At 40.7% G+C, this 26,672-nt stretch overlaps 1 protein-coding gene across 7 annotated transcripts; it reads left to right on the top strand.

The window, feature by feature from the left end:
- The first annotated feature begins 17 nt into the window (after nucleotides 1–17).
- On the top strand, nucleotides 18–24,971 carry sec31a (SEC31 homolog A, COPII coat complex component). 7 transcript variants are annotated; one of them, XM_046066526.1, is made up of 28 exons: nucleotides 19–238; nucleotides 2,094–2,173; nucleotides 3,016–3,139; nucleotides 3,230–3,428; nucleotides 3,519–3,614; nucleotides 3,739–3,879; nucleotides 3,996–4,138; nucleotides 4,680–4,779; nucleotides 4,899–5,060; nucleotides 5,819–5,971; nucleotides 6,070–6,300; nucleotides 6,426–6,500; nucleotides 6,592–6,633; nucleotides 10,230–10,535; nucleotides 12,311–12,467; nucleotides 12,591–12,769; nucleotides 12,857–12,983; nucleotides 13,127–13,272; nucleotides 14,151–14,324; nucleotides 15,169–15,426; nucleotides 17,118–17,219; nucleotides 17,553–17,655; nucleotides 18,647–18,982; nucleotides 20,690–20,745; nucleotides 20,839–21,084; nucleotides 21,918–22,037; nucleotides 22,125–22,196; nucleotides 23,294–24,971. In XM_046066526.1, the coding sequence occupies exons 2-28, from the start codon at nucleotides 2,095–2,097 to the stop codon at nucleotides 23,471–23,473; spliced, it is 4,107 nt and encodes a 1,368-aa protein (XP_045922482.1). In that variant the 5' UTR covers nucleotides 19–238; nucleotide 2,094; the 3' UTR covers nucleotides 23,474–24,971. The 7 variants fall into 7 exon arrangements, with proteins under 7 accessions (XP_045922484.1, XP_045922482.1, XP_045922481.1 ...); XM_046066525.1 differs by having other exon boundaries at nucleotides 20,836–21,084; XM_046066524.1 differs by having other exon boundaries at nucleotides 18,647–19,033.
- The last annotated feature ends 1,701 nt before the right edge of the window (nucleotides 24,972–26,672 follow it).

Genomic DNA, 26,672 nt, shown 5'->3' with positions numbered 1-26,672 from the left:
GTTCTTCTTCTTCGTGGGAGGAGGAGACCGTTGCTTAGTGCCACGTTGATGGAGACCAGTGGGGACGTGGAAATCTGTCTTGAGTCCGTACCCGGGACCCGGTAGCCTCGTCTTCTGTTTTTACAGCCGTTAATCCTCAAAGCAGAACCGAAAGGGGAACTCGTTCGGGCGGAGGCTGTCCGTTTTTGCCACTTATTGTATGTGTGCGTTCATGTAAGAAGCAGAAAAGAAGAAGAAGGTAAGCCGCTTTTATGAAGTGATAAGATACGTGAGTGAGTAACTGTCTCCCCACTGTTATGTGTTGCCTGCACAGGCAGCTAGCAGGCTATAAAACGTAATGTCCCCTCGTAGCTTTAGGACAAGCTGTACCGTGCCCCAGTGTGAGTATGTACAAAAAGTGACAATAAGCTGCAGCCCTTTTCCAGCTTTCTGACTTTAATTCTGATGCTCCTTATTGCCTTTTAATTGGTGCATCAGCTGTTAGCTTGCTGCTAGCTCGTACTGTACTTTTTGTGTTGCTAATGGTAACCTTTAAAATGCAAGAAGTACACTGTGCTGGTTCCCTAGTTTCTATAAAGCTAGACAACGCATGTGTCATTGCTGCAACAGAGCTCCACAAAGCAGTGTGGTAAGTTAATTAAGTGTCAGTCAAAGAAGGCCTGTAACTCTGTAATTACCTAAGTTTATGTATTAGCCTACAGTAGCGGAACTGAATGGTGAAAAAGCAGAATCTGAAAACAACAGACCAACCTGATGCATTGACTAGTTTGCCTTCTCTTAGATTTAAATGACACAGTCTGTCCTAACACAGTAACTTACTTACACTCGGCTGTCAATTTATATTAGGTAAAGCTGGCTAAAACTAAGACAGTCTAATGATAATGATAATAAACTTTATTTATAGAGCACTTATCAAAACAAAAGTACAAAGAGCTTCACAGAGAGAAAGATGAAGTCAAATACCACAGTGAATGATGAAGTACATGAGTGTCAAAAAAAAGAAAAAACAAACAAATAAAACAAGCAGTATAAAATGAAGACAGAAAATAAACAGGAAGCTAAGATGAAATCATGATTTAGTTTCCAATAAAAGGGTGTTTTTTTAGAAGAGAGTTTAAAGAAGACACCGACTCAGACTTCAGATTTCCTCAGGCGGGTTGTTCCAGAGCCTCGGGTCCTGGACAGCAAATGCTCTGTCCCCTTCAGTTTATAGTCTGGACTCAGGGAGAGAAAGAAGATCTCAAACTACACAAAGGCTAATACAACAACCCTACAATAAATCATACCTTAAAGAAGGTTATGGTAAAGAGGTGTTGATTCAACTGTGCTGATGATTAACTGTGTTATATTATAGAAAGAGGTGCTTCTTTTATTTAGTCTCATTGATAAGGGGCGGACAACAAAATAGATATATTAATAAAATAATCAACACCTCTTTAACACAGTCTGAACAAAATCTGAATGTTATACCCTGCATGAAGGTAGGATTTTTACTGCATGGCTGTTGTATTTGACTATTAGTTTTAGCCAGGTGTACCTATAAACTGGTTTCTGCTGTCCGTACTGGCTGTGAAAAGATCCTACTGGGATGACATTGTGATGGGGGAAAAAATCATGCATGTTAAAAGTCATTTGACAAATTAATCAGCTTTATTGGCCAGGTTTGTGTACATGTACAAGGGATTTGACTCCAGTTTTTCGTTGCTCTCAAAGTTCTTAAACAGAAATATATGTAGTTAAAGCCAAGGACAACAAAGCTGGAACAAAGAAACGTAAAGTACAGAGTGCAACACCGAAGTGCTGTCTTGCTTTATATCAAGTGGGATCTTTCAAAATTACTCTTCTCTTTATGTTTAATCCTGGCTCAGCAAGGAAATACTGTCCTGGAAACACAAAGAGATAATTTTATACTAAATACGTAACACTAAATTGTAAAACCCAGCAAATGAGCTCATTTTTATTCATTCTGCCAAAGATACTTCAAACATTGTGTGCTCTGTTATCTGCGGTGATTCCTGCAGACGCCACATGGAGAGGAACAAAAATACAAGTATAATTTACTGTAATTAAATGTGCACTTTTCCCCCTCCCAGGATGAAACTTAAAGAGATCAACCGCACAGCCATCCAGAGCTGGAGTCCTGCACAGCACCACCCCATCTACCTTGCAACAGGTATGAGCGTACAGCAAGCACAGGCCTGCTGCTTCTATCTGGTGTTTTGACAGGGCGTTATATCATTTCAGTCATCTTACTTGTTAGCTTTTTTTTTTAGCTGGAAAAAGACAGAAAGAAATGATCTTACGTTATTCCCAGCACTATACAGTACACATAGATTTTATTTAGTTTATTTGACATTACGATAACTTCAACACTGCCATGGATAACACAGTAAAGTCTGAAACTTTGATGTAAAGATGCAAAGATGCAAGGGGGATCTGGGGTGCAAACAACAGTAATAAAAGTGCAGTCTTTTTTTTTTTTTGCAACCACTTTCCATCCGTTTTAATTGTCTGCACTAAAAAATGCTACAGAATTCTCCATATTATATGTTTTCTCTGATTTATACCAGCAGCAGAATTTCTTTCCTGCTTCAGTTGGATTTCTTCTTGTTTCAATTATTGCCAATTTAGTTTAGTTATATAATATACGTACATTAATTACGTTGTTGTTACTTGTACATGTTAATTCTTAGATATTAGGGATTTCTAACTTGTTTTGTTGAACATTATAATTGCATATTTCATTTGCAGGATAACGCATCACTAACAAAATATAAGGATGTCTTTAAAAGAATGAATGTGGCAAAAGTGTGCTCTCTGATTATTAATCCTGACTTGGCTGCTCTTAAAGGTTATTCTTACAGTTTTCTGTAGTTAAAAGTTAGTCTCTTGATAAATGTCACTTATTCTTCACACTCTGCGAATAACATTTTTACCCCTTAGTGTACTCTTAATGTAATTTTTAGTTTTAGTTTAATAAATACAAGTCTCGGTTCCTGTGCTCTCTTTCTGCAGGAACATCAGCCCAGCAGCTGGATGCCTCCTTCAGCACCAATGCCTCCTTGGAGTTTTTCGAGCTGGACTTGACTGATCCTTCTCTGGACATGAGGTCATGTGGCACCTTCTCCTCCTCTCACAGGTACTGAAAGCTGCTGACTGACTTTCATGTAGTTGACTTTTCCCTTTCAGTTTATCTGTTCATCACACACGTCACCTGTCTCCCCTGCAGATACCACAAGCTGGTGTGGGGTCCCTATGGAATGGATTCCCAAGGTAACCCATCTGGGGTCCTTGTTGCAGGAGGCGAGAACGGCAACGTCATCCTGTACGACCCTGCAAAGATCATGGCTGGAGAGAGCGACGTGATCATTGCTGAGAGTGACAAGCACACGGGACCAGTGAGAGCTCTCGACGTCAACCCGTTCCAAGTATGATCCGTTTTACTCCAGTGTCGTTTTCCTTCACTCAGTTTAAAATTAAATACAAAAGCTAATTTTGTATTTTGTCCTCTGCTGCAGACAAACCTAGTTGCATCAGGTGGGAACGAGTCTGAAATCTATATCTGGGATATGAATAACTTTGACTCTCCAATGACACCAGGACCTAAAACTCAGGTAGTTTTAAAAATTCATTTTACATAATCTGTGCCATCTTGTGCAGGTGAATAACATTTTTAACACTTTGGTTGACTGTAATGAATGTATAATGACATAAAGAGCTTCTGTTTTTGTCTTAAAGCCTCTGGAGGACATCAGCTGTGTGTCTTGGAACAGACAGGTACAACACATCCTGGCCTCTGCCAGCCCGAGTGGCCGAGCCTCAGTGTGGGACCTTCGCAAGAATGACCTCATTATTAAAGTTAGCGACCACAGCAACCGAGTACGTAGTTTCTTTTGCACTCAGATTAACACATGTTGTCTTGGATAAATTTTCTCACAATCCCTTGGTGCTGTCTGCTCACAGGAAACTGTCTGCTTTTGTGTCTTTGCTTTTAGATGCATTGCTCTGGGCTGGCTTGGAACCCAGAAGTTGCCACTCAGCTTGTCTTGTCCTCGGAGGACGACCGGATGCCGGTCATCCAGATGTGGGACTTACGTTTTGCTACCTCTCCTCTCAAGATTTTAGAGAATCACACACGGTAAACACCCCTCTTAAATTTGGCACCAAGGCAGCGTAAATCTTTCCTTTTCCTTAAAATAAATATCATTCAAGGACAACAATTAATTGATCCTACTAATGAGCATTATCTGTGTATCCAAAGCCTGATATCTCTTCTCCCTCTGAGCCATAGAGCTCCATTGTTGCCCAAAAACTATTAAAAACACATCAGTGAACCTCACTGCTGCACTGGATGACAAGTTCCTTCATCACCGTGAAACACACTCACCAGAGCACCACATGTAGATTCATCCATTGCTGAAAATAGTCCCCAACAAATACGCTATTTCCTCCTGTTTGAGGGAAGTTGCTAAATTCTAAAGTGACCAGCTGTTTATGGAAATTATTTAGCTTTTTTTTAATGAAACTCTTTAGTTTTATCAGAAAGTACCGAGAGACAGACTAAGATATTTCTGGTTTTAGTTTTTTTTCATCAGATTTGTTGACGGTATAGAATATTTCCGTATCGCTTAAAAATCATGTGGCTTTTTAACACATAACTGGGCTGTTCTTATACACAGGGGTGTCCTGGCCATCGCCTGGAGTTTGGCTGATCCTGAGCTGCTCCTGAGCTGCGGGAAGGACAGCAGGATCCTGTGCTGGAATCCAAACACAGCAGAGGTAAAAGTTTACTGTACATGTCATTTATACGTAGGTTACTGACACAACCAAAGTAGGAAGAAAAACCTGGTCTACTGTTATCCCTGTGATGATAGTGAATCATCTGCTTGAATCTTCAGGTTCTGTACGAGTTGCCCATCAGTAGTCAGTGGTGCTTTGACATCCAGTGGTGCCCCAGGAACCCTGCGGTGCTGTCGGCTGCAGGCTTTGACGGACACATCGACATCTATTCCATCATGGGAGGCAGCAACCAGGCGCAGAGCCAGAGACATGCTGACCAGGTGAGATTAAATCTCCTATGTGTGATATGGACAGAGGGCAGTTGTATAAACAAGAGGCAATCTTCATATGTTTATCAATCAGTGCAATTATAAGATACTCTGAGGGGATGACAGGCTAAGAAAATATATTCAGAGAATGTGCGCTCAAAGAGATTTCTGCAAAATCTGTGTGAAAATAAACTGTAACCTAGTGCACTTGTGTAGGCAAATTGTTTCTGAAGCCTTTTTTGTTCTCTTTACATACCTCAAATTAAATGCTCTGACACAAAAATAAAAACAACACCTACCTGCTTACTCATGACGCATGAAAATGTGTTTTTGGGGAGTGGGTTTGGAGGGAGGCCTGAAGGGAGTGGGGTGGATTTTTTTGAGTGAATACTTTCAAAATGTAGTTGTCTCTAGGTAGTTTCTCCAGCGCTGCCTACCTCAGCTTTAAGGGCACAACATTCGATTGCCAGCACGTTGAAGATCCGAGTATTTTCTGGGTAAACTGTTATTCTGCAGATTACTGCAGTATTGACCGAAAGTCGGGAGAAAGACCAGAAATGGAACAAACAACAAAATGAAAGTATCGTGATAAGATGTCATTGTCTTCTTTTATATTTTGCAACTGTTTCTATGTTATTATTGATGCCTTGTTAAATACTGTGTGATGGCTTGGTGCGGTTGTTTAGAGCTGCACATCATGAACACGAAGATATCTGGCATATAGATCATCATGCCTTTGTGTTTACCTTGACTCTGGGTGTCTGTTACAGATTAGCAACTCGTTTGGGAACATGGATCCTTTTGGAACAGGACAAACTTACCCCCCTCTGCAGCTGCCCCAGACTACTGCGCCTCCAGCTACAGTCAACCCCCTGAAGAAGCCACCAAAGTGGATCCGCAGACCAGTTGGAGCCTCGTTTGCTGTGAGTCATGTGTCTTTTAATTTTCACATTGAGGATTGAGCGTCTTTGTTTTACCTTCTTAAACACTCAATGTTGTTCTGGCTTTTGTTCACTTCAAGTTTGGTGGGAAGCTGGTCTCTCTGGAGAACACAAAGCCGAACCCTCAGCAGCCTCAGCAGCCCACTTCACATGTTGTACATGTCAGCCAGGTTGTTACAGAAACAGCCTTTCTGAAGCGCTCCGATCAGCTGCAGGCCACTCTGAGTGCAGGCAGCTTTGTGGATTTCTGCCAGGAAAAGATCGATGCCGCTGAAAATGAGTTTGAAAAGACCGTTTGGTCTTTCCTCAAGGTAGGAAATTCAGAAATAATCTTTTTCTAGAACAATCTGAATAAAGTTGAACATATACAGCTTTCAATAAATAATATTTTAATTCTTTAAGTTGTTTGTGTGACATTTTTTTTTTTTTTTTTCAGGTTAATTTTGAAAGTGATATCCGCAGCAAGTACCTGGAACTCCTGGGGTACAACAAAGAGGAACTAGCCTTAAAGGTCAGATATTTTTTACAACATTTTCTGTTTAATACTTTCATCAAGTGTCTTTCAGTACAGCTTGTGATAACTGTGTCCTTTTTGTTGTCAGATTTCAGCAGCGCTAGAGGAAAAGCCTGCTGGCCCTCTGCAGGTGAGTTTTTGTAGAGCATAATTCTCATGACGTATTTTAAAGGAATAGTTTCACATTTGGTTCTTGTCTTCACTCTTGCCGAGAGTTAGATGAGAAGATCGATACCACTCATATCGGTCCATTAAATATCAATCTAGAGTCAGGAGATTATTAGCTGGCATAGTAATTGTTAACAGGGGGAAACAGCTAGCTCGGCTCTGCCCAAAGTTACCTCCTTAAGCTCACCAATCAACATGTTATATCTTTGTTTGTTTAATCCACAAAAAAACCGAAGTATTAATTCCCAGTAAAGGATGTGTTGGACTAATATCTTGGCCGGCTGCAGTAACTTCTGGAGTGGTAACGTCGAGACTCCAGCTAAGACTTGAGGAAGTTGTTGCACATGACGAAGAAATAGTCATGTTTTGTGTGGATTAAACAAACAAGATATAACATGTGAATTAGTGTGCATTAAAGGTTTTGTTACCTTTGGACAGAGCCACTAGCTATGCTGTTTCCTCATCTGTTGTCTGTAGCTTCATATTTAATGGACTTCATTATCGCACACATGAATACAGTCTATTATACACAATTAACATGGTATTGCACAAGTAGATAGGCACTGCCACATATCAGTAATTGTTGACTAAAATCAGAAAGAAATATGAGTAGTTCTGAGAACGACGCAAATAAAATCAAGGACAATAAATGAATACATATATTTTTTTATCAGATCCAGTTTGATGATAAGCCACCACTGTTTATTGTTGAAGAAATACTGTGAGCCAGGTTCAGGTGTGAAGAAGTTTCAGAGACTGATGAAGACTTAGCATGGTTTATTGACCCTGGCCGAAATGCCAACACCATATCTGAAGGATAACATCTTTTGGTCCCTGTTTCTGTCTTCCCCCAAGTGCCTGTAGGTTTCTTAAGTCATCTTTAGCTGGCCTTAACCTAGAACAACAGATCTATCTGATGTTTATTATCCAATGCTGCGTCATATTGGAATCTGTTCTATCCAGTAGTTGTTCTCTGATCTGTGGAGCCAGTAAGTTCTTGTAACGATTCTTGTAAGACTCAACCTTGTGAGATTCCCAGAGAACACTGATATCTGCTAGCCTGACGCCTGAGCTACTGTCTCTACCTTATCAGTCGAACTGTTGTCTGTCTAACAAGGACAGTTACATGAGAGAAATAACTAGAGCTGGAAGGTCAGTGAACACTAGTGGGGTCAGCTAATGACTCCAAGCTGACCTGCCCTGTTACATCAATTAAGACGCCTAAGAATATTCTTTAACATTTATTACAGCGTACAGAGATTTTTACAAGTTATGTGATGCAGTCGTTAGGTGTTATTTGAAAAACTTCAACAAGTATGAACACAAAACCAGTGGATGTCTTTTAAATCCACAACAAGCAAGGGTGTCCCTCCCCAGTTAGTAGAAATTCTTCCAGATTGCTCATTACCACACTAAACTACTCTCATTTGTTCCTGCTCACTGTGCCGTTCACATTCTCTCACTGACAGCACAACAAAACTCTCTGATGACTGTTTTCAGCAATTCATGCTTCAGTTCTTGGCTGAAATGCTAAAAACTGTTGGTCTCTGCCTTACATTTTGCAATAAGGAAGTGTTGCAAGTATTCATAAAGATGAAGCCTTATCTACAAATACTACTTCACTTTTTGAAAATACTGAGAGGAAGCTGAAGCTTTCACTCTTTTCTGTGGATGTTGATGGTCTTTGTGAACTGCGCCCTCTCGTCTGTTTATATACCTGGGCGCTGTTTCAGAAAGCAGGTTTAACAAACTATGAGCTTAAACCTGAGCTCTGAGTTGACTGATTATTTATGTTAAAACGCAGGAGTGGAGGAAAGAGTCGATACGACAATATTACATTTTATACAGCGCTGCTCATTCATCATTTACCACACTGGGATTTCCTTGATGAATGATAAAGTTCTGGAGTTCTCCTATAGCCCATTACATTCATTTTAAATAGGCTACAGGCCTGTTTATTCAGCTGTAACCCGACGAGACAAAATGCTGGTGGCAATAACTGAAGATGAAAATATTAATCGAACAGATTAGACATAGATTAGGCTATAGCCTACTCATGGACCTGTGATTCTTGGCTAAAGCCACAGTCAGACCCAGCAGGTTAGCCTATTACTGATTTTTTGCAGTGGGAAATGTGTCTATAGGTTCAAACTGACTGTAAAGTTGTAGATATCTGTTACATTAATAAAATCTTGCTCATTTCGTATTTTCTGAAGTACTTTAAAAACACATTCAGACTGTGCAGCAAATAATAAAAAATTCACTTTTAATCAACTTAATTTGTTTCAGCTGCAGCACAGTTATCCTCACTAGACCATATATATATATATTTACATCATATCCAGTTGAACTATGATAGGAATGTTCCGATCAGTGCGACTACAATATCAAAAATTACCGTTGATTTAACAGTTTTATACAGATTAGTGATCACTGCAGTGATGTAGCTCATGGTAAGTGTTTAAGTTAACTGTTGCCAACCTGACAGCTGCCTTAATGCCCGCAGACTCGCTGTGTTATAAAGAAGGACAGTGTATCCTACGGATTTTATTCTGCGCTGAGGATAAATGCACGATGTGCTGAGAGAAGAGACAAGATGTCCATACATCGATGACAGATTGATCATAAAAGCTGTCATGTTCAAGATCATGTTTGGTTAAAAAAAGTATTGATATTTCTAAAGACGTAAATGAGTTCAGATATGTGCTTTGATATGGACAGTATGAATGAGGAAATGTCAGACAGCTTCTTCAGGCTCCACAGGAGGGGAGCAGTCAGAGAGAAACTCAGAGTTTGTTGAAGTAAACCTCCTCCTGAGCAGGTTAGGTTCACAGTGTAAGTTGCCGGGGTTACTGATCTAGAGTTTATCTAATCTCGGTCTCTGAAACAGAAAACCCAGAGTTTCCTCATCTCAGGCTGAACTTACTCAAGAGTTTTCACAAAGCCCTGTTTCCACGTCTGAACTCAAACCTGACCCTGACTCCAGCGTAAAATAAATACTTAGTGTTGAGTTTTTCTTCAGTCTGAGGTTTTCTGGCTCTGTTCCTAAACTGTTTTTTATGCCAACCACTGTTTGAAGGCCTCCATCCAGTCATCTTAAGTGTATCAAACAACCGATCCCGAGCTTTCATTATACATAAAAAGAAACAGCCTGGCCTTTAGTGAGCTGATCCTACAGTGTCTGAGTTTAGTTTTTTTCTAATTCTAACCTGTTGGTGCACAGATAGATTTTTTTTTTTACCTTGAATTGTATTTTAATTTTAGCTTCACATATCAAATGCATCATTCCAAAAATGCCAATTTGCAGTCCACATTTTCTCCAGCACTTGTTTTACCCGACCGGGCTCCATTTTACTTTTACTTGTGGCTGCCAGAAGTATCATGTTTATTACTTTTCATTTCAATTGGTCAACAAATGCACCTCCCTACACATTTCTCCCCAAATTTTTAATGATATCTCTTTTAATTTAATTTCAGCTTTTGATTTCTTGTTCATTTTGGAGGTAAAATGGAATCATAGTCCCTGACTTTGACCCTATATCTTCCCTTAATATTCAGGTGGAAGTGCCTGCTCCAGCCAGCCTGCAGCCTTTAGCAGACCTCAGCCTCGTGCCACCTGCTGACAATCCTGAGGTAGCGTTCGACATGATTGCTGCAGCAAACCTTCAGCCAGAAGCCACAGCGGAACTGGACTCCAATCCTGAGGCAGCGTTCGACATGATTGCTGCAGCAAACCTTCAACCAGAGGCCACACTGGAACTGGACTCCACTCCTGACCCTGAGACTGAAGAGCCAGCAGCAGAAGATCAAGAGGACGCTCTTCCAGAGGAGGAAGCAGAGGAAGAGGAGATCCCCTTGGAGGAGGTAAACCTTCATCACTGCACATTTGCATAGATCCTGTCTTCTAGCTCAGTTGAATTACCTTCAAAATTACTGTCGTGTTTCATCTGATGTAACGGTTAAAGGCCCTGCTCATCATAATAAACGCACGCTGGTGATTTTAATTATTCTGGTTGATTAGACCTTTTCTCAGGACTTGTACAGACTGGGTCCATCCCAGTACCCACACCTGCGGTATTTGTAGTCAAGTAGCTGCTTGCTTGACGTATTTATGGTAACTGCTACAGTGCCCCTCAAGAACCGTAGCTCACTGAGACACGATTAATCAATGAGAACATCCGTCAAAATATATGGTTCACTTAAGCTGGCAGATGCCTTGTTGGTTGAATTTGATTTCCACATTGTGAACAAACAGGTAGAATCAACTAGATCAGTATAGATTAAATTAATTAAATCAAGTTATCTAGAACCATGCAGGTATACTGTGCGTGAAAGAGACATAACATGATACCATTTTTGAATCATTTCTGTCTGCTAAACTTTTTAGGAATCAAATCATTGAATAAAGGTACAAAGTGTAAAATACGGCCAGAATTTTTGTTTTAAACATTCAAAAAATTAGCTAACCTTATCAACAGAATGTGAAGAAGTACATGTAAAGGCGCCCTTCCGCCAAAAACCAAACTGGTGTGGTGCAGTCGACTGTGGTGAATTGTGGGATACTTTGAGCTCTGAATACAACACCAAGAGTGAATCAAGTCTGGGTTAAGTTGGCAGCGTGTTGGCATTTTTCAAACATGGGACACACTTGTGTTCTACCTGCTGGCTTTTGAACAGTATTCTTTGGTGTCTTAGTTGATGTAACAGAGAAAGGTAACTGACCTTCCAGCTCTAGTTATTTCTGTCATGTAACTGTCCTTGTTAGGGAGACAACAGTTAGACTGATGGTGTAGCTCAGGCGCCAGGCTAGCAGATATCGGTGTTCTCTGCGAATCTCACAAGGTTGAGTCTTACAAGCATCTTTAAAAGAACTCACTGGCTCCACAGATTAGAGTACAACTCCTGGATTGTAATAGATTCCAATATGACGTAGCATTGGAGAATAAATATCAGATAGATTTTTTCTTCTAGGTTAAGGCCAAAAGATGTCATCCTTCAGATTTGGTGTTGGCATTCAATGTGTTCACATGTTGTATGCTGACACAGTATCTCCTCGGCTGGGCTCAAAAAACCATGCTGTGTTAAGACTTCATCAGTCTCCGAAACTTCTTCACACCTGAACCTGGCTCACATGATTTCTTCAAAACACTTCAGTGCTCACAGCGGTCTTGAGACCACAAGTTAGGTCTCTGAAACAGACCCACTGTGCTTGAGGGACATGTTGGGCAGTCAGCTATGCTCACATCTCTCCTGCTACTATAGTTAACATCACAACAACAGCATGTCTTGGCCAACTAGAAAGTAAGCTGAATGCCCGTCAGCTAGACATGTAAAATGTAATGTGACCTGCAGGGTGCAGGCTACTTTACTTGTTTCCAATTTACAGAGCCAGGGCTGAGTACAAACAAAAAAACATGTATTGGATTAGAATCACCAGTAAGGGTAACAGATTAAATTATTGTTTCTTCTTCTTCTCACTTTGGGGTAAATAGTTTCACAGTTTCTTGGTTTTATTTTCATCATATAACTGATATCTGCATGGTTAGGATCATTGAAATGAGTCTGTATCTTGCAGAACATGTGGGTAGGAAAAGAAGAGTGAACTTAAGACATGACGGGATGTTTCTCTGGTGTTTCAGGAGAAAACGGCACGAGTGGAGGAGGAGCCCAGTCCTGCTGAGACCTCAGCTGCAGTTGAGGAGCCACCTGAGGTCCCAGCTCCAGTTCCAGCTCCTGCTCCGTCTCCAGCTCTAGCTCCAGCCAATCCAGAAGGACTCACTCTCAGCATCAGTCAAGGTGACAACTCTCAACTTTTTATGACATAAAACTACAGCAGCAGATTTTACTGAATGTCACCCTCAGCTAACCAGTTACAAATGACCTGCGTTTTTAATAATTGTAAAATATTTATCCTGGAAGATGTGGACGGGCTGATCACACAGGCCCTGCTGACCGGAGACTTTGAGGGCGCTGTGGACCTCTGTCTTCATGACAACCGAATGGCAGACAGCATCATCCTGGCCATCGCCGGAGGGTCCGAGCTCTTAGAGAAGACCCAGAAAAAGTATTTTACGAAAACACACAGCAAGATAACCAAGGTAACAGTAAGGCGACTGTTTTTACTGACAGTTTATGAGCTTGTGAGAGTTTGTTGTCAATGATAAAACCATGTGTTTGTCCTGCAGCTGATCAGTGCAGTGGTGATGAAAGACTGGCACGACATCCTGAAGACGTGTGACCTGCAGAACTGGAAGGAGGCTCTGGCTGCGGTCATGACCTACGCTCAGCCGGAGGAGTTCTCGTCCCTCTGTGGTAAGTTTACATGCATATTGTTGTTTGATAGACCTCACTAGACCACAGCGTTGCTTTTTTCTGTTTTATTATTCAAACTGACATACAGCCTGTACTCCTCTCTCGGTTGTGAATTTGTGTTCTTTAACTGAACTGTTTGTTAGACCTTCTCGGGGGCAGACTAGAGGCAGCAGAGGACGCACAACTGCAAGCCCAGGCCTGTCTGTGTTACATCTGTGCTGGAAACGTGGAGAAACTTGTGGCTTGTTGGACCAGAGCACAGAACGGACACTGCCCACTTTCTCTCCAGGTGTGTTGAGATGGTGACTCTGGATCTTAAACCTGCACTGGTGGATTTCTTTAGACACTTGGGGGCAGCATCTCTGTCCATCTGATGAATTCAAATCTAATATTTACTCACTTCTAGCTCTGTTGTTTGTCTCCACCAACTCCTCAGAGAATTACCGGGTTCTTTGGCTGCGTGTTGCTGCACTGTGTTTACCAGCTACTCGCTAACTTTGTCTGTTATGGGAGCAGTGAGAGTGAATCAAAACAGTAAAGTTTGGACAGCTAAACAATGAGCTGAAACTCATTATAAAGCTATAGAGGAGCTGCAGATTCAGGTGATAATCCTCTGTATTCATCGCAATGAGTGACCCCTCTCACACTGTCACATTGCAGTGATACATTTACATTATAGAAATATCGATTAGAGCTGCATTAAAGCTGCGTGTATGTGTTTACCCCCAGGGGGAAATTCACTTGTCACAGCAGCAGAACAGACCACACAAGAAGTACTAACGTAAAAGCATGACCTTTAAACATGTGCATGCATACAGTGTGCAAATTGCTGTAAGATGTGCAAAATGGATTTAATAAATTAAAAAGATGTAGTGCACTTAGCTGTAAGTTACAGAGAATGTGATTGTAAGTCCAGTTAGAGTTCAGTAGGACCTCAGCAGCCTCCCAGTCCAATGATGTCACTGTGAGGGGGATATTAAGCTTAAATTAATCAGGGGGTTTGAAACATCTCCAAATGAGTAGACTTTATAGAGACGCAGAATGCGAAAGAAGTGGTCAGATTTTGTGTTTTCAGCTTGTTCTCTCGCTCCCAAGTGACCAAAAAAAGTCTGTTAATGCTGTTTGGATTTTATTTTTAGTCATGCTGATGTGCTTTATATTCCTCAGGACCTGGTGGAGAAGGTGGTGGTGCTGCGGCGTGCAGTGGAGCAGACCCAGCGCTCCGGTCCCACTGCTGTTGGCATCCTGCTGGCTGAGAAGATGAGCCAGTATGCCAGCCTGTTGGCCTCCCAGGGCAGTCTGTCCACCGCCATCACCTACCTGCCTGACAATTCCAACCAGGTATGCAACACATCAGGACTTGGCTGCACCAGCTTTTCCATCATCCATTGTTAAGTTTGTGTGTTGAATTCTTCCTAAATTCCTATGAAGCCTTTAGTAAAGTAGGAACAAGTTGCAGGAAAACATTTTTTCCTTCACTCAGTTGAAATTTCAACCCACTATGTAAACAGGAAGTCACTGTAGTTTCACAAGCTGTCACAGACCTGTCAAAAATAACTGTTTTAGGGAAGTCAAAGTGTTTAATTGTATATGAATACATACAGAAAAAGGTATTTCTGAGTAAGCAGTATTCATGCAGTTTTTAATTGGTGGGAAATATCTGATTATGCTAATCTAACCGACATTATGTGAGCGTTAAATCTGACATTATTAGCATAATGTTTTGTAATTTGAGGTATATTGTTTTATTTTTGGGAAATGTGATTTAAAATAATATTCAATAGCATTTTCAGTGCCAGTCACACAGTATTCTTGCTGGATAACATAATGTTTGTTATGTTTTTCTATCTGTTTGCGGGCTGTCAGGGGACGTTATACACCTATAAACTAAAAGTGGGATTGTTTCAACGGTGGATTGTGCTGCAGGAGGATGTTCAGTTCTTTTTTAGTTTGTTTCAGTCAGCACTATCACAGCAACATATTGGAAGCTTTGTCACTACTGCAGCTGCAACAGCTAGAAGTGTCGATTTTAAGCTAAAACTTAAATTGACTTATTTTTTTATAATATAACTAGTCTGTTTGAGAGATGGTGCAGCTGACTCCTGGTGTGAAGTTTACTTAAGTAATAATGAGACTAGCCTAAGTTCACGTTTCACATTTCACTTTACTCATTTGGACCATACAGGTTGCCATACAGCAGCTTCGGGACCGTCTCAGTCGGGCTCTGGGGCAGCAGGCGGTGGCTCATGCAGCTCCGGTACAAACCCAGAGACCTCAGTCTCGGCTACCTGCCCCGACACCGGCTCAGCACGGTTCAGCCTTGCCCCGACATCCGTTCACCCCGGTCCAGCCCGCCTTGGTGCCTCAGGCCCCTGCAGCAGCTCCAGTACCCGTGCCTACACCTGCTGCCTCCGGCCCAGCACAGCCGCAGTATTACCAGCCAGTATGTGTTTCCACAGTGTCACATAACAGCGTTCACACAAGTTTTTACTGTTCTTAACCTTGACGTAATCAGTCTCATAAATCTGAATCTGTGTGAAACCTGGTGTTAAAACATTTTATCGTTAGACATCAGGATCCACACAGATTTAGGTCTTTAGCATCTACAGTTCACTAGGGATGGGTTCCAGTAGCTGGTTCACACTTGGCAAAATACTGGTTAAGCTCCGACACTAACAAATCTCTTATCAAACGTTTTCAGTTAAAATGAAAAGTGTGACTGTTCTCTGGTTAATCTGCTCTTTGCAGCTGGTGTCTGTAAATTTCTGACAAAGACTGTTGGAGAGTGAAAAAACGCATCACTGTGTTTTTGTAGTTCCACATAGCGGAGACTCTTCTTTAGAGAAATGATGAGCTGATCGCCTCACGTCAATTTGAGAATATCCCTCTTTTCAATTTCATTCATATCAACATTTTAATCCGACTAAATTAATAGTTGTGATTCAGGACCTTCAGTATTTGGAGCTGGTGTAGTACAGGAAGCTACAGCTGTTAAAGCTGCTGTGCAGAACTTTTTGTCTCCCCTTTCTGGTAGAGAGAGTATTTACACAAATGCTATTGACGCGTGGGCATGACGCATTCTTACAGGTGAGCTCGTGTTTGAAAATGGTAACAAAATTATAGACATTTCTAAAGTGACAAGACAATAATAATTAATATTCCATTATTTAGGCAGGGCAAATGTAATAGCTACATAGCCTACTCCAAATACTTTACAAATACCAAACAGATGCGACTTCATGTTTGCGCATATTCCCTTCTCTTCTGTCTGGCGAGGAAAGTGAAAGGTATGACTGCATACAATACAACATTGCCAAAGCATATAAATACAAACAACACAATCATAATAAACGAATTAAATGTCCACTCCAATGGACGTTTTCTTCTACAGCAATGGCGGATTGTGGAGCTCTCTACGTGTTTCTGGGTTGCTCCACTCTTCAGCTCTGGCAAACCAATCATTGCTGGTTGATGCAAACGGCATCTCTGCACGGGAATTTCACCACAAACACCTGATCAAAAAACTCTTCGAAATGCAGAGACTTACCTGGCGGGGATAGGTTTAATCAGAGAACTCGTTTGATAAGGTCTTGAATCTAACGAACGTTTAGTTATATATTCCACACTTCAGCTTAAATGTAAAGCTGAAGTCTGCCACTAAAACCTGTAGTGTTTATACCTTCTCAGCCAATAGAAGGCGATTACACAAATTATTTATCCTTCAGTTGCTTACATGTAGAACCCTGATAAGATTTGATAAGGGATCTAAAGGATTTTGTACTGGATTTGAATTTGATGAAATGCTATCAGACCCCATCCCTACCACATCCTAACTAGCCACTAGTGCTCATTGCACTTGTTTGCTGTTGTGTTGTAGTCATTTCGTTGATTGGATTTCCATTGTAGCCAGGATTTAAATCGCATGCTGATTCCTGAATGTACTCGTTATATATTAATGATGAAAATGTACAACATTTATTTTTTGGGGGGAGGGAGTTGAGTTGTAATTTGAACCCTGGCTCTGGTGTGTTTGGATTGTGGTAATGTGCGGGACTCCCCCCACACCCCCCCACCTCCCACCCCCCCATGCTGCGGCCATCATTGGTATGTGCCGTGTGTCTCTGTGTGCTCCAGGTGAGGGCTGCCTCCACTGTCACCTCCTGGAGTAACCAAACTCCCACAGCCCTCCCCAATGCCCCTCCTCCTCTTCAAACTGGCAGCGCCTCAGACCAGCAGGTATACTGACCGCCCACCCGACCTCGACACACACCTTTGCTGATGCTTACAGATTACACAGCTTACAGTTCATTGATCAGATAAATACCTTATACCCCAAATTCTATTTGGCTGCTGTCGTTTGTCCTTACCTGCCTCTCCCCATCGCCACCCCGCATCCTGTTGATACCGTGATGCATTCACTGTCTACTCTCTTTCGTTTGTCTCTCTTGCACTCAGATTATTGTGATTTGACGCTAGAGATATCACACACACAGAGACGATAATCAGAGGATAGTTGTCTATCTTTTGTTTTGGAATATGGTTTCAGATTGTTTTTGTATGTTTTTGCAGATGGAGCCTTCAAACCCCATGTACGGGATGCCACCCTCCGGCACAGCTGCTGCACCTCCACCCTCCTCCACTCCTGCATACATAATGTCCCATCAGTACCAGCGTAAGTGTTTTACATATCCTACCGGAAGAGTTAGCCGTGTTTCACACAAGAGTTATTGACTTTAGAATGAAATCTTTGATACGGAGAGAAAAGCACTGTTTCATACTAGAGTCTGAGGTTAAATGTCATCGAGCAACCTTGTCTCCTAAAAATGAAGTTTCTGTACAACTCATTTGTTGGGGCAATTTATGTATTCACTCCCAATGCAAAATGTTCGTACTGAATGTATCGTTTTCATGGTCAACAACTTAATCAACAGTTACCAGCAGCTAGCCGGAGAATGAACCGGTCTGACCTGTAGCGTTAAAGTATTTTTCCTTCTTGATGTTTGGGCAGACAGGAACTTCTTCCTGTGTTTGCTTTCTTGTTCCTGCATTCCTAACCAATGCGCTGTATGAAATGAAAGTAACAGGAAAACGTAGCTGTTAAAGCTGCACCAGAATTCAATTCACTGCCGTCACACCAGCCCAAACAAACCGATCCAAACAGGTTAGGTTTGAAAGCACCTTTAGTAGCCTGAACCTAACTACACGTGGGACGCAGGACTGTGTGTCAAGCTGCTGTGCTTTGTACATCCAACCATTAACTCTGACCTCAGAGGCTGCAATTTTTAGGCAAAGTGACTAAGCAGTATATAAACTTTATTCGTAGAAGACAGGGTTGCATCAGTAGGTGGCACATGAACAACCTTCTTCTCTCTTCTTTAAAACACTGACAAGCATTTCTTTTTAGAAATGTTTGACCCTGCAACACCTCATCTCCTTTATGCTATTGTTCTCATTAACAGAAGATGAGAATGTCTTTAACATAATATGTTTATCTCTTTGCCTGTTGAGTCTTTTGTGACCTACAAGCTAAACATAAAGCATGTTAGCATGTAACTAGTCTTTATCTGTTTATTACAAGTCTGTACTGTTGCATGATACAGTTAGTTAATAACATGCGGCAGTTTTTCACTAACAGCATCTGTTGAATCCTGTGTGACTCCCAGCCTACCCCCAGGTCAGCCAGTACCCCCATGGAGCTGGGGGGGCGCCTTTCTATCAGCCTCTTCAGTACTCCTCTGCTGCTCCTCCTCCTGCAGAGCCTCCTGGCTTTCTCTCTCAGTACACACAGCCTGTCTCCTCTCAGCCAGCACATCCGGTCTATCCCAGGCAACCTCCCATCAGCCAGTGCCTGTCCTCCTCTCCTCCCTCCCATCCTCCTTTCTTTCCGACTGCCTCCTCCTCTTATTCCGCTCCTCCGTCCTCCGGAGCATCTTTTCAGCATGGCGGACCGGGATCTCCTGTGTCGTACATGCCTCTTCCTCCACCGAGCGGAGTCTCAGGTACACAGCTAGACCATGACCCCGAGCTGATCCCCGCCTCTCAGAGAACAGGTCTGCATGCCTCTGATCATCCTCATCCTGTGACTGTCCTCCTCACAAACTCACAGTTATCTTTGAACTATATGTTCAAAGATAACTGTGGTCCGAGTTTCTAATTTTCTGTAATAACAGTTTTTAGTATGAGGGCGTCTTTAACGTGCTGCCCAACTCCATACAAGATTATATGAAGTATGAATCCTGTGGTGTGCCACTAGTGTTGAATTACAATAATTTCATTTATTAAAAACTTCACAAAAAGCTTTCATGAATGAATCAATTAAATATGCATTTCAAAGAATACTTTAATACACGTCAAGTGAAAAAAGTTGCAAAATGTATTTTAGGAAAGGCCTTAAAATGTTTCTCTTATGTGTCAGTCATTTGACTCCTGTTTTAATATTTACAGATTCCTTTTTAAAATCAATCAATAAGTTGTCCTTTAATAGCAGAGTAAGAATATACATTTTAATTGTTACATTTTCTCCTCACTTTTTGACTGTAATTTGATGAATGCATCATTTAAATATAAAAATCATCATATATAATGAATGGCTTTTATTTATCATGTCTGTATTATTATAAATAGAATCTGTAAAAGTGGCATATGGTGGACGGTGGCATAGATCGATTATGTTTTGGAAAAGATGGCAGGGACAGTAAGCAGTCTGGTTTATAAAAACAAACCTCTTATTATATTCTATACTAAAAGGCCTAGGAACTTAAAATGATCACTATAAAAACCTGTATATACTATGTGTAACTATAAGTCTCTGCCTTTTTCAGCAAGATGACTCAGGACATTTTTATTTATTGACTCAAGAATAAAGGTCATCATTGTCTAATTAGTTCATCAACTTCCTGCACACATGATGTCCCAGACCAGACTTAATATAGATATTAATCACATTTAAATCATGTTTTTAAATTGCACACAACTTAAATTAAAGCTGATTGCTGTTTGGATTAAAACCAGCTTTCTTTGGAATAGAGTGAAATGCTACAGGAAGAGATCACGGTTATAGTTCAAACTAAATATTGCTACAGTGCCCCGTTTCTGAAACAAATTTGCATGGCTTTTTTTCCCGGTTGGTAGCACACATTGGTTGATGGACTGAATCACTGAACTTTAACATCTGTGAGAAATTTGTCTTAAAGCTACAATGAAGATGTTTATATGATTATTACATTATGTTAATCAAATAAAATTCATACAATCAATGCAACACTGTAGATTTTAAGTGAGGCTTTAACGGAATCTCTCGACATTTTGGAAAACACACGTGTTAGATGAGAAGATCAATACCACTCTCATGTCTGTACCCTGTAAAGCTGCAGTCAGTTAGCTTAGCACCAAGAAATAGTGTTGTTTAATACAGCATTAAACATAAAGATAGAATATGTTGATTAGTGATCTGTTTTTCCAGTCATTATGCTAAGCTAAGCTAACGCCTGTAGCTTCATATTAAGCTTACAGACAGACACAGATCTTCTCATTTAACTCTCAGCATGAAATTGAATATGTGCATTTCCCAAAATGTCAAACTCGTCCTTGAAATGCTGTGAGTTTTGTGATCAAATTTTTGGACACATTTCACACTATAAAATATAGACTGAACGCTGGTAGTGTGAGAATGAGTGAATGATTAGCGTGTTGTTTTCTTTCTGCAGGGCCTCAGAATGGCTGGAATGACCCTCCGGCCCTGAGCAGAGCATCAAAGAATAAGGTCTGTCAGTGGAGACAGTACACATTATGTAAATCTATGACAGATGAGGACGTTGCATGTTTTAAATAACATGTCTTTGCCATCATTCAGCAGGTTCGGGAGAACTACACCCGTCCTGCCCCCATCACTGCTCCCATCATGGCTCCGCTGGGCGCTGACCCTGTGGCCCAACCGGCCTCCTCCGGGCCCCCTCAGGCCATGGTCCAGGGCCAGCACGGTGCCCAGCTCCCGTACTCAAGCATGCACCAGCAGCAGCTCTCCCCTCCACCCATGAACCCTGCAATGCCTAAGACCAGTATGGAGGGGGCACCAGGAGCACCTACTGGAGATGTTATACAGGTAAGCAGTTTTCCATAGATACTGACACAAAAACTACAACGTACGAGTTTTTTTTCATTTGGAAATATTATAAAAGAAATGGTTTTCTGTGATCAGGACCAAAATAAATATTCTGAGCTTTTGTGGCTTGCAATACGTCATTTTAAAAGATCCTACTTGCAGATTCATTTTTTTAAAGTTTTAAGTCTGCTGCTTATTTATTGTGTTAAAATGTCAAAGGTGTGACACCCGGAAAACTTTCTGATTTATTAACTGTGAGAGTTTATTATCACATCCGCTTCTGAATGATGGTCTAACTGTTGGTTAACCAAAGTGTTAATGTTGTTTAAAATACACCACTCTGTCAGTCCACCGTAAGAGCAACAAAAACAAAAACATATCCTAACCGTATCCTTGTGTGATTCGAGTACCAATTGACCACAAACTAATGTACTATTTATATTCCAGTGAGAAATTGTCACTTTTTAAATTTAACCCAATAAAAGTCTAATAATTTGTTACAGGTAGATATGTTTAATTTAAATATAAAATAAATTCACCTTTAGTGTTCACAATGTGACGGGTGCCGTTTGTAGTGATGAACCTACAGCGAATTATCAGCTGAATCTGCAGCTTTGCTTTTAGGAGTTTTATAGTGAGTTTAAACTTGTTGTTTATCTGTACGGTTCACAACTTTACCGTTGTGGTTCACTGTCATCGCCCTCATAGCGTTATAGGAGCATTACACAATTAAGCTACAAGTAATAACATAGCCTTAATGTAACACATGAGATTAGTAAACATGAAAAACGAGAAATTCTTTCATACATTAAATTACTGTTTAACCCTTTCAGCCACTGCAGTCTATCCCTGCTGAGAAGATCATGAAGAAGCCCATCCCTGATGAACACCTGGTCCTGAAGACCACATTTGAGGGCCTCATTCAGAAGTGCTTAGCTGTAGCCACCGACCCTGTGAGTCTGACGGTGATGACAATTCAATTTATCTCCACTTAACTAAGTGAATCACTGGATTCAAACTCTTATTTTATCTTTTCACAGCAAACTAAGAGGAAGCTTGATGATGCCAACAAACGTCTGGAAGCGCTCTACGACAAACTCAGAGAGCAGACGGTGAGTATCCCGCTTGGCTTGGCTTGATTTCTAGGACTATGACAGACAATAATAACTATGAAGAAGAAGAAGAGGAAAAGTAGGAGGAAGAAAAGGATGAAGTTACATTTAAACACCTTTCATGTGACCCAGGGACACTTTACATAAAGAAAACAAGCCAAATAAATAAAGACATAAAAAGGATTTTGGTGAATTTTGATCAAGTTTCTGCCTGGTTTAATGAACAAAGATGATCTGCGAGGTAAAATTAATGTATTTGTCAATGGAGTCTGGTGTCTTTGACGAGAACGATTTAATGGCTGTTTCTAATTGAACAAAAAGGACTTTCCTCTTTAACAAAAAGGTCTATTGTTGTCAGACACTTCAAGATAATCTGAGCATGTCGGTGGCGAAGAAACCCCACTTTTACAAGATTACATTGCAGACCTGGTGCTCTCGTTCAATGCTGGACAAATTTTTAAAATTGTTGTCCCACAATAGTCACACAACAACAAGGAAAAATACTGAAGTTTCCCGATTGGAGAGAACTGGACGCATTTACCAATTTTCTTATATAAAGATTTTTCTCTTCGGTACGAACGAAATCCTTGAGTGGTCCAGATCTGTTGTACGAGTCACTGGTTTTATTGGCAAGAGTATTATTGCCGTCATACACACATATTACAGTTATAGTAAGTTATAGTAAGTTGCTGTCCAATATCCTGTGTCTGACCTGACAGGGTCACCTGTTATTGTGACCTTCACGTCCTTTTGACCCTTTCCCATTTAAGACGTGGACCACTTTTCTTTAGCAATCCACCTCATTTCTGTCACAGTACGGATTGTTGATTATTAAGGCAATAAATCAGATTGCTCAGTAAAATTATTAGTGGGCGTCTTATTCTGAACTAAAATCTGGCTAAATCCCAGGGTTTGGTGAATCTGCCTTGGAACACTTGTGTAACACAAGAGTAAAAGGTTGAGGATAAGAATCAGAAAATGTTCTTGCATGAGGCCCAATGTCTTAAGACAGATCAGAAAAGTACTTGAGAAAGTTTACAAAAAAGGTGTCACAGCTCTGATTTCTCACCAACACTTTTTGCTGCTCTTCTCTTTAGCTCTCTCCCGCCATTGTAGGAGGACTTCATAACATAGCCAGGAGTATAGAGTCCCGATCCTACGGGGAGGGCCTCAACATCCACACCCACATAGTCAGCAACAGCAACTTCAGCGAGACATCAGCGTTCATGCCCGTTCTCAAGGTGGTGCTGACGCAAGCCAACAAACTTGGGGTCTGATCGGGCAGAAAACTCCAAACTCCTCCGAGTCCTTGACTGATGGACGGTGGAGAGCGACTGGTCAGGGGTCGAGCTCGTTTCACAGGGAGCTGCAATTGACTCGCAGCACAAATGATGAAGAATTCTGAGATGTATGAAAATCCTTCTTTGTGCCATTCATGTTTTCTGACACGACTCAAACAAAAGCCATGGTATCAGTCGCACTCAGTGGTGAAAGTAAATTCTGAGCCCTGCGCAAACAGACGCACACAACAAATAAAAGGGCTAGAAACGATTAAATTCAAGTACCACCTTAATCTACCAACTTGCTAACACGTTCCACTAAACATTTGTTTTTAAATCAAACTTGTAGTCATGTGGATTCATGAATGAGTGGATATGCAAAAATACTGTTGAAGTATAATATCACCATAAACACTATCAATCAAAATATAAGAAAGGCACAGTTTCTGCATATTGGATGTACAAATAAATATAAATTAATGTGTACAAACCTAATTTATATACCGGCATTAATCAGGAACGGGGAAAAAATGGGGAAATTTAAGGATATTTTTGTCTATTTGTGTTGAGATAAATAAATCTAGTTAGTTTAAACAAATAAAGCTAATCCTAATGAATTCAGTATTAATAGCAGACTGTTGATACAGCAGTGCAGCATGCTTTGGCTCAAAACTGCGATCATGCAAGCAACAACCATTTCAGAAATATTAGCTTGTTCATCTTTATAGTCTGTCAATGTTTGTGCACTACAACGCTCCCATACCTTTATAATCCATAAATACATAGCATTTTCACTTTAAAGTGCAAAATCATGCTTATATTTTTATTTACATATAAACGCGTCATAACCTGCATGCACTTTGCAGTAGACCTGCAAATGAGGCTACAAAATAGAGAGAGGATAGAGAAGTGAGGCAGCAAGAGACAGAATATGGATTCATTTAAAAACAGGGCATCAGACTGGCCATTAAAACCATTAGTCCAATAATAAAATTGATGCTTGGAGTGCCAGTTTCAAACCCCTATTTCTGCTTTTACTGGCTTACTTTCACCACTGGTGTCACTACATACAACGCATTGGACCAAGATGTCAGTGTGTGGGAAATTTCAATGCAAAGCAATGCAGACGTTTAATGTTGTTTTATTTCATTTTATTAGTTGTTTTTTTTTTGTTCAGTGTAATCATGAAGCTCAGCAGAGTGCAATGGACTTTTAAAAAAAAGATACTGTGCTTTTATGGAATTTTAAAGTTTGCATGCTTAAACAAACGCTAGCAGTCGTCTTTAATGGCATTCGAGGTAATTGTCTGCTAATTAATCAGACCTCAAAGGAAACTGGAAGACTTGTTCCTGATTTTTATTATTTTTATTCCAGCTATGATGAGGGCTGTAGTCTTGAGTGGTCAACGTCAGTTTATGTTGTTAATAAAAGAAAACATGTCTTTGTTTTAAATTGACTACAGGCAATATTTTCAATAAATAGTATTTATTTACAATATGATGTTGTGTGGTTTGGATTTTAGTTTCTTGCTTTTAAATTCATGAAATAAAAAAAGATGTGGGCGGCCAGAAGAAAAGGCCTAAAGCTGCAGTTTGTCTCTGCAAGTACAATTATGACTGTGTCCTTACCGCATTGGTGGGTTCGATTTCACCCTGGGCCATTTGCTTGCATGTCATCCTCTCCTTCTCGCCTCTTTCCTACCATGTTTCAGATTCCAGCTAAATGGCTTTCAGGCTACAGATGTTCTAGGACGTGAAGAGCCAGTGCAAAACATTAGCAAAGTAACTGGATACAGATTGAAACAACTATTAAATTACATTATTTGTCATTAATTTTCCCCTTATATAAATATTTAAATGCAGTTTCAAAGCCTTCTACACGTGGACACAAAATCCTGTAGGAGACATGCTGAAGCTTTTATTTAGTAATTATTTTTGTTGTCCTAAAACAGCCACAAGAGCAGTACTGGGAGGATGTAGTCTAAATGCTCTTTATAGCATGCTAACATGCAATGATATGGTTTACACACAACAGGTATAATGTTTACCATGTTCACCTACATCTTAGTCCAGTGTGTTAGCTTGCTAACATCTGCTAATCTGCACTCAACACAAAGTATAGCTGAGGCTGAAGGGACTGTTGGTAGTAATTCAGGTTTACATGTAAACAAAAATATTGGACAGATAGTGGCGCCAGAGGAAAAGTACAAAATTAAAAAAATATTTTAGTACTCTGGAGGTCAACAAACCAACATTGCATCTCATAATGTATTTTACCTACTTCTTATTGTCATTATTGCCAGAAAGAGCTAAATGTGCCGTATTGTGCCACATTTTATATACTAGAGGAGACCGGGCATGGTTGTAATACTTTTTGATTCAGCAACTATAACTCGCTGAATTCTTTAGTTGGAGTTCTCAAACTTAAAGTACCCAAATTTGTTCACTACAAATGGCACCAATTTAATCCTCTACAAGAATATCACAGACCTCATGAGTTGATGTCAAATCCATGGTGTTATTTTGTGACAACCTACCCCATTACCAGGGTACAGGCTGTAACACATGCTGGGGTAAGTTGTAACAATAAGACAAAAGAAGCCAAAATGGATGTCACACTATATGATATGCTTCAAAAACAGGTATAGTGAAATATAAGAACAACGTTTCACTCTCCCTGTAACAGATTAATGTCTGATGACTCCCGCACATGTAACGTTGTCTACAGCAGTGTTTCCCAACCCTCTCCTGGAGGCACACTAGTCCTGCACAGCTGATTTTACAGCTTTAGCAGTTCATAACAAGATGATCATTTTAATCAGCTGTGTGGGAGCAGGGAGAGATCTAAAACATGCAGGACTAGTGTGCCTCCAGGAGAGGGTTGGGAAACACTCTACAGAATAAGCTTACTTTAAAGCGTACTGTAAGTACCACTAAAATGTACCTAGTTATAGAACATCTCTGTACATCCTTCGGTCTAACTAAAAGAGGTGTGTGTCTGTGTGTGTCAATGTGTGTATATTCTTAATCAGAGTCACAGTCAGTGCTTGAAGTGGGCCGGTACTCACCGGTACGCACTACAAGCACTTCTGTATGTTACTCTTTGGCGAACTGGGACTTTTTCTTCTCACAAGCTGCCTGTCCGCTTCTCTGCCCTCTCCACCGGCGGAGACAGAGCATGGAAAAGATCGAGTGCT

This window comes from Micropterus dolomieu, linkage group LG13 (assembly GCF_021292245.1).
Source record: "Micropterus dolomieu isolate WLL.071019.BEF.003 ecotype Adirondacks linkage group LG13, ASM2129224v1, whole genome shotgun sequence".
Lineage (NCBI taxonomy): Eukaryota > Metazoa > Chordata > Actinopteri > Centrarchiformes > Centrarchidae > Micropterus > Micropterus dolomieu.
Note: the sequence above shows the minus strand (reverse complement) of the source record. Positions and strands in the feature narration are given on the sequence as shown.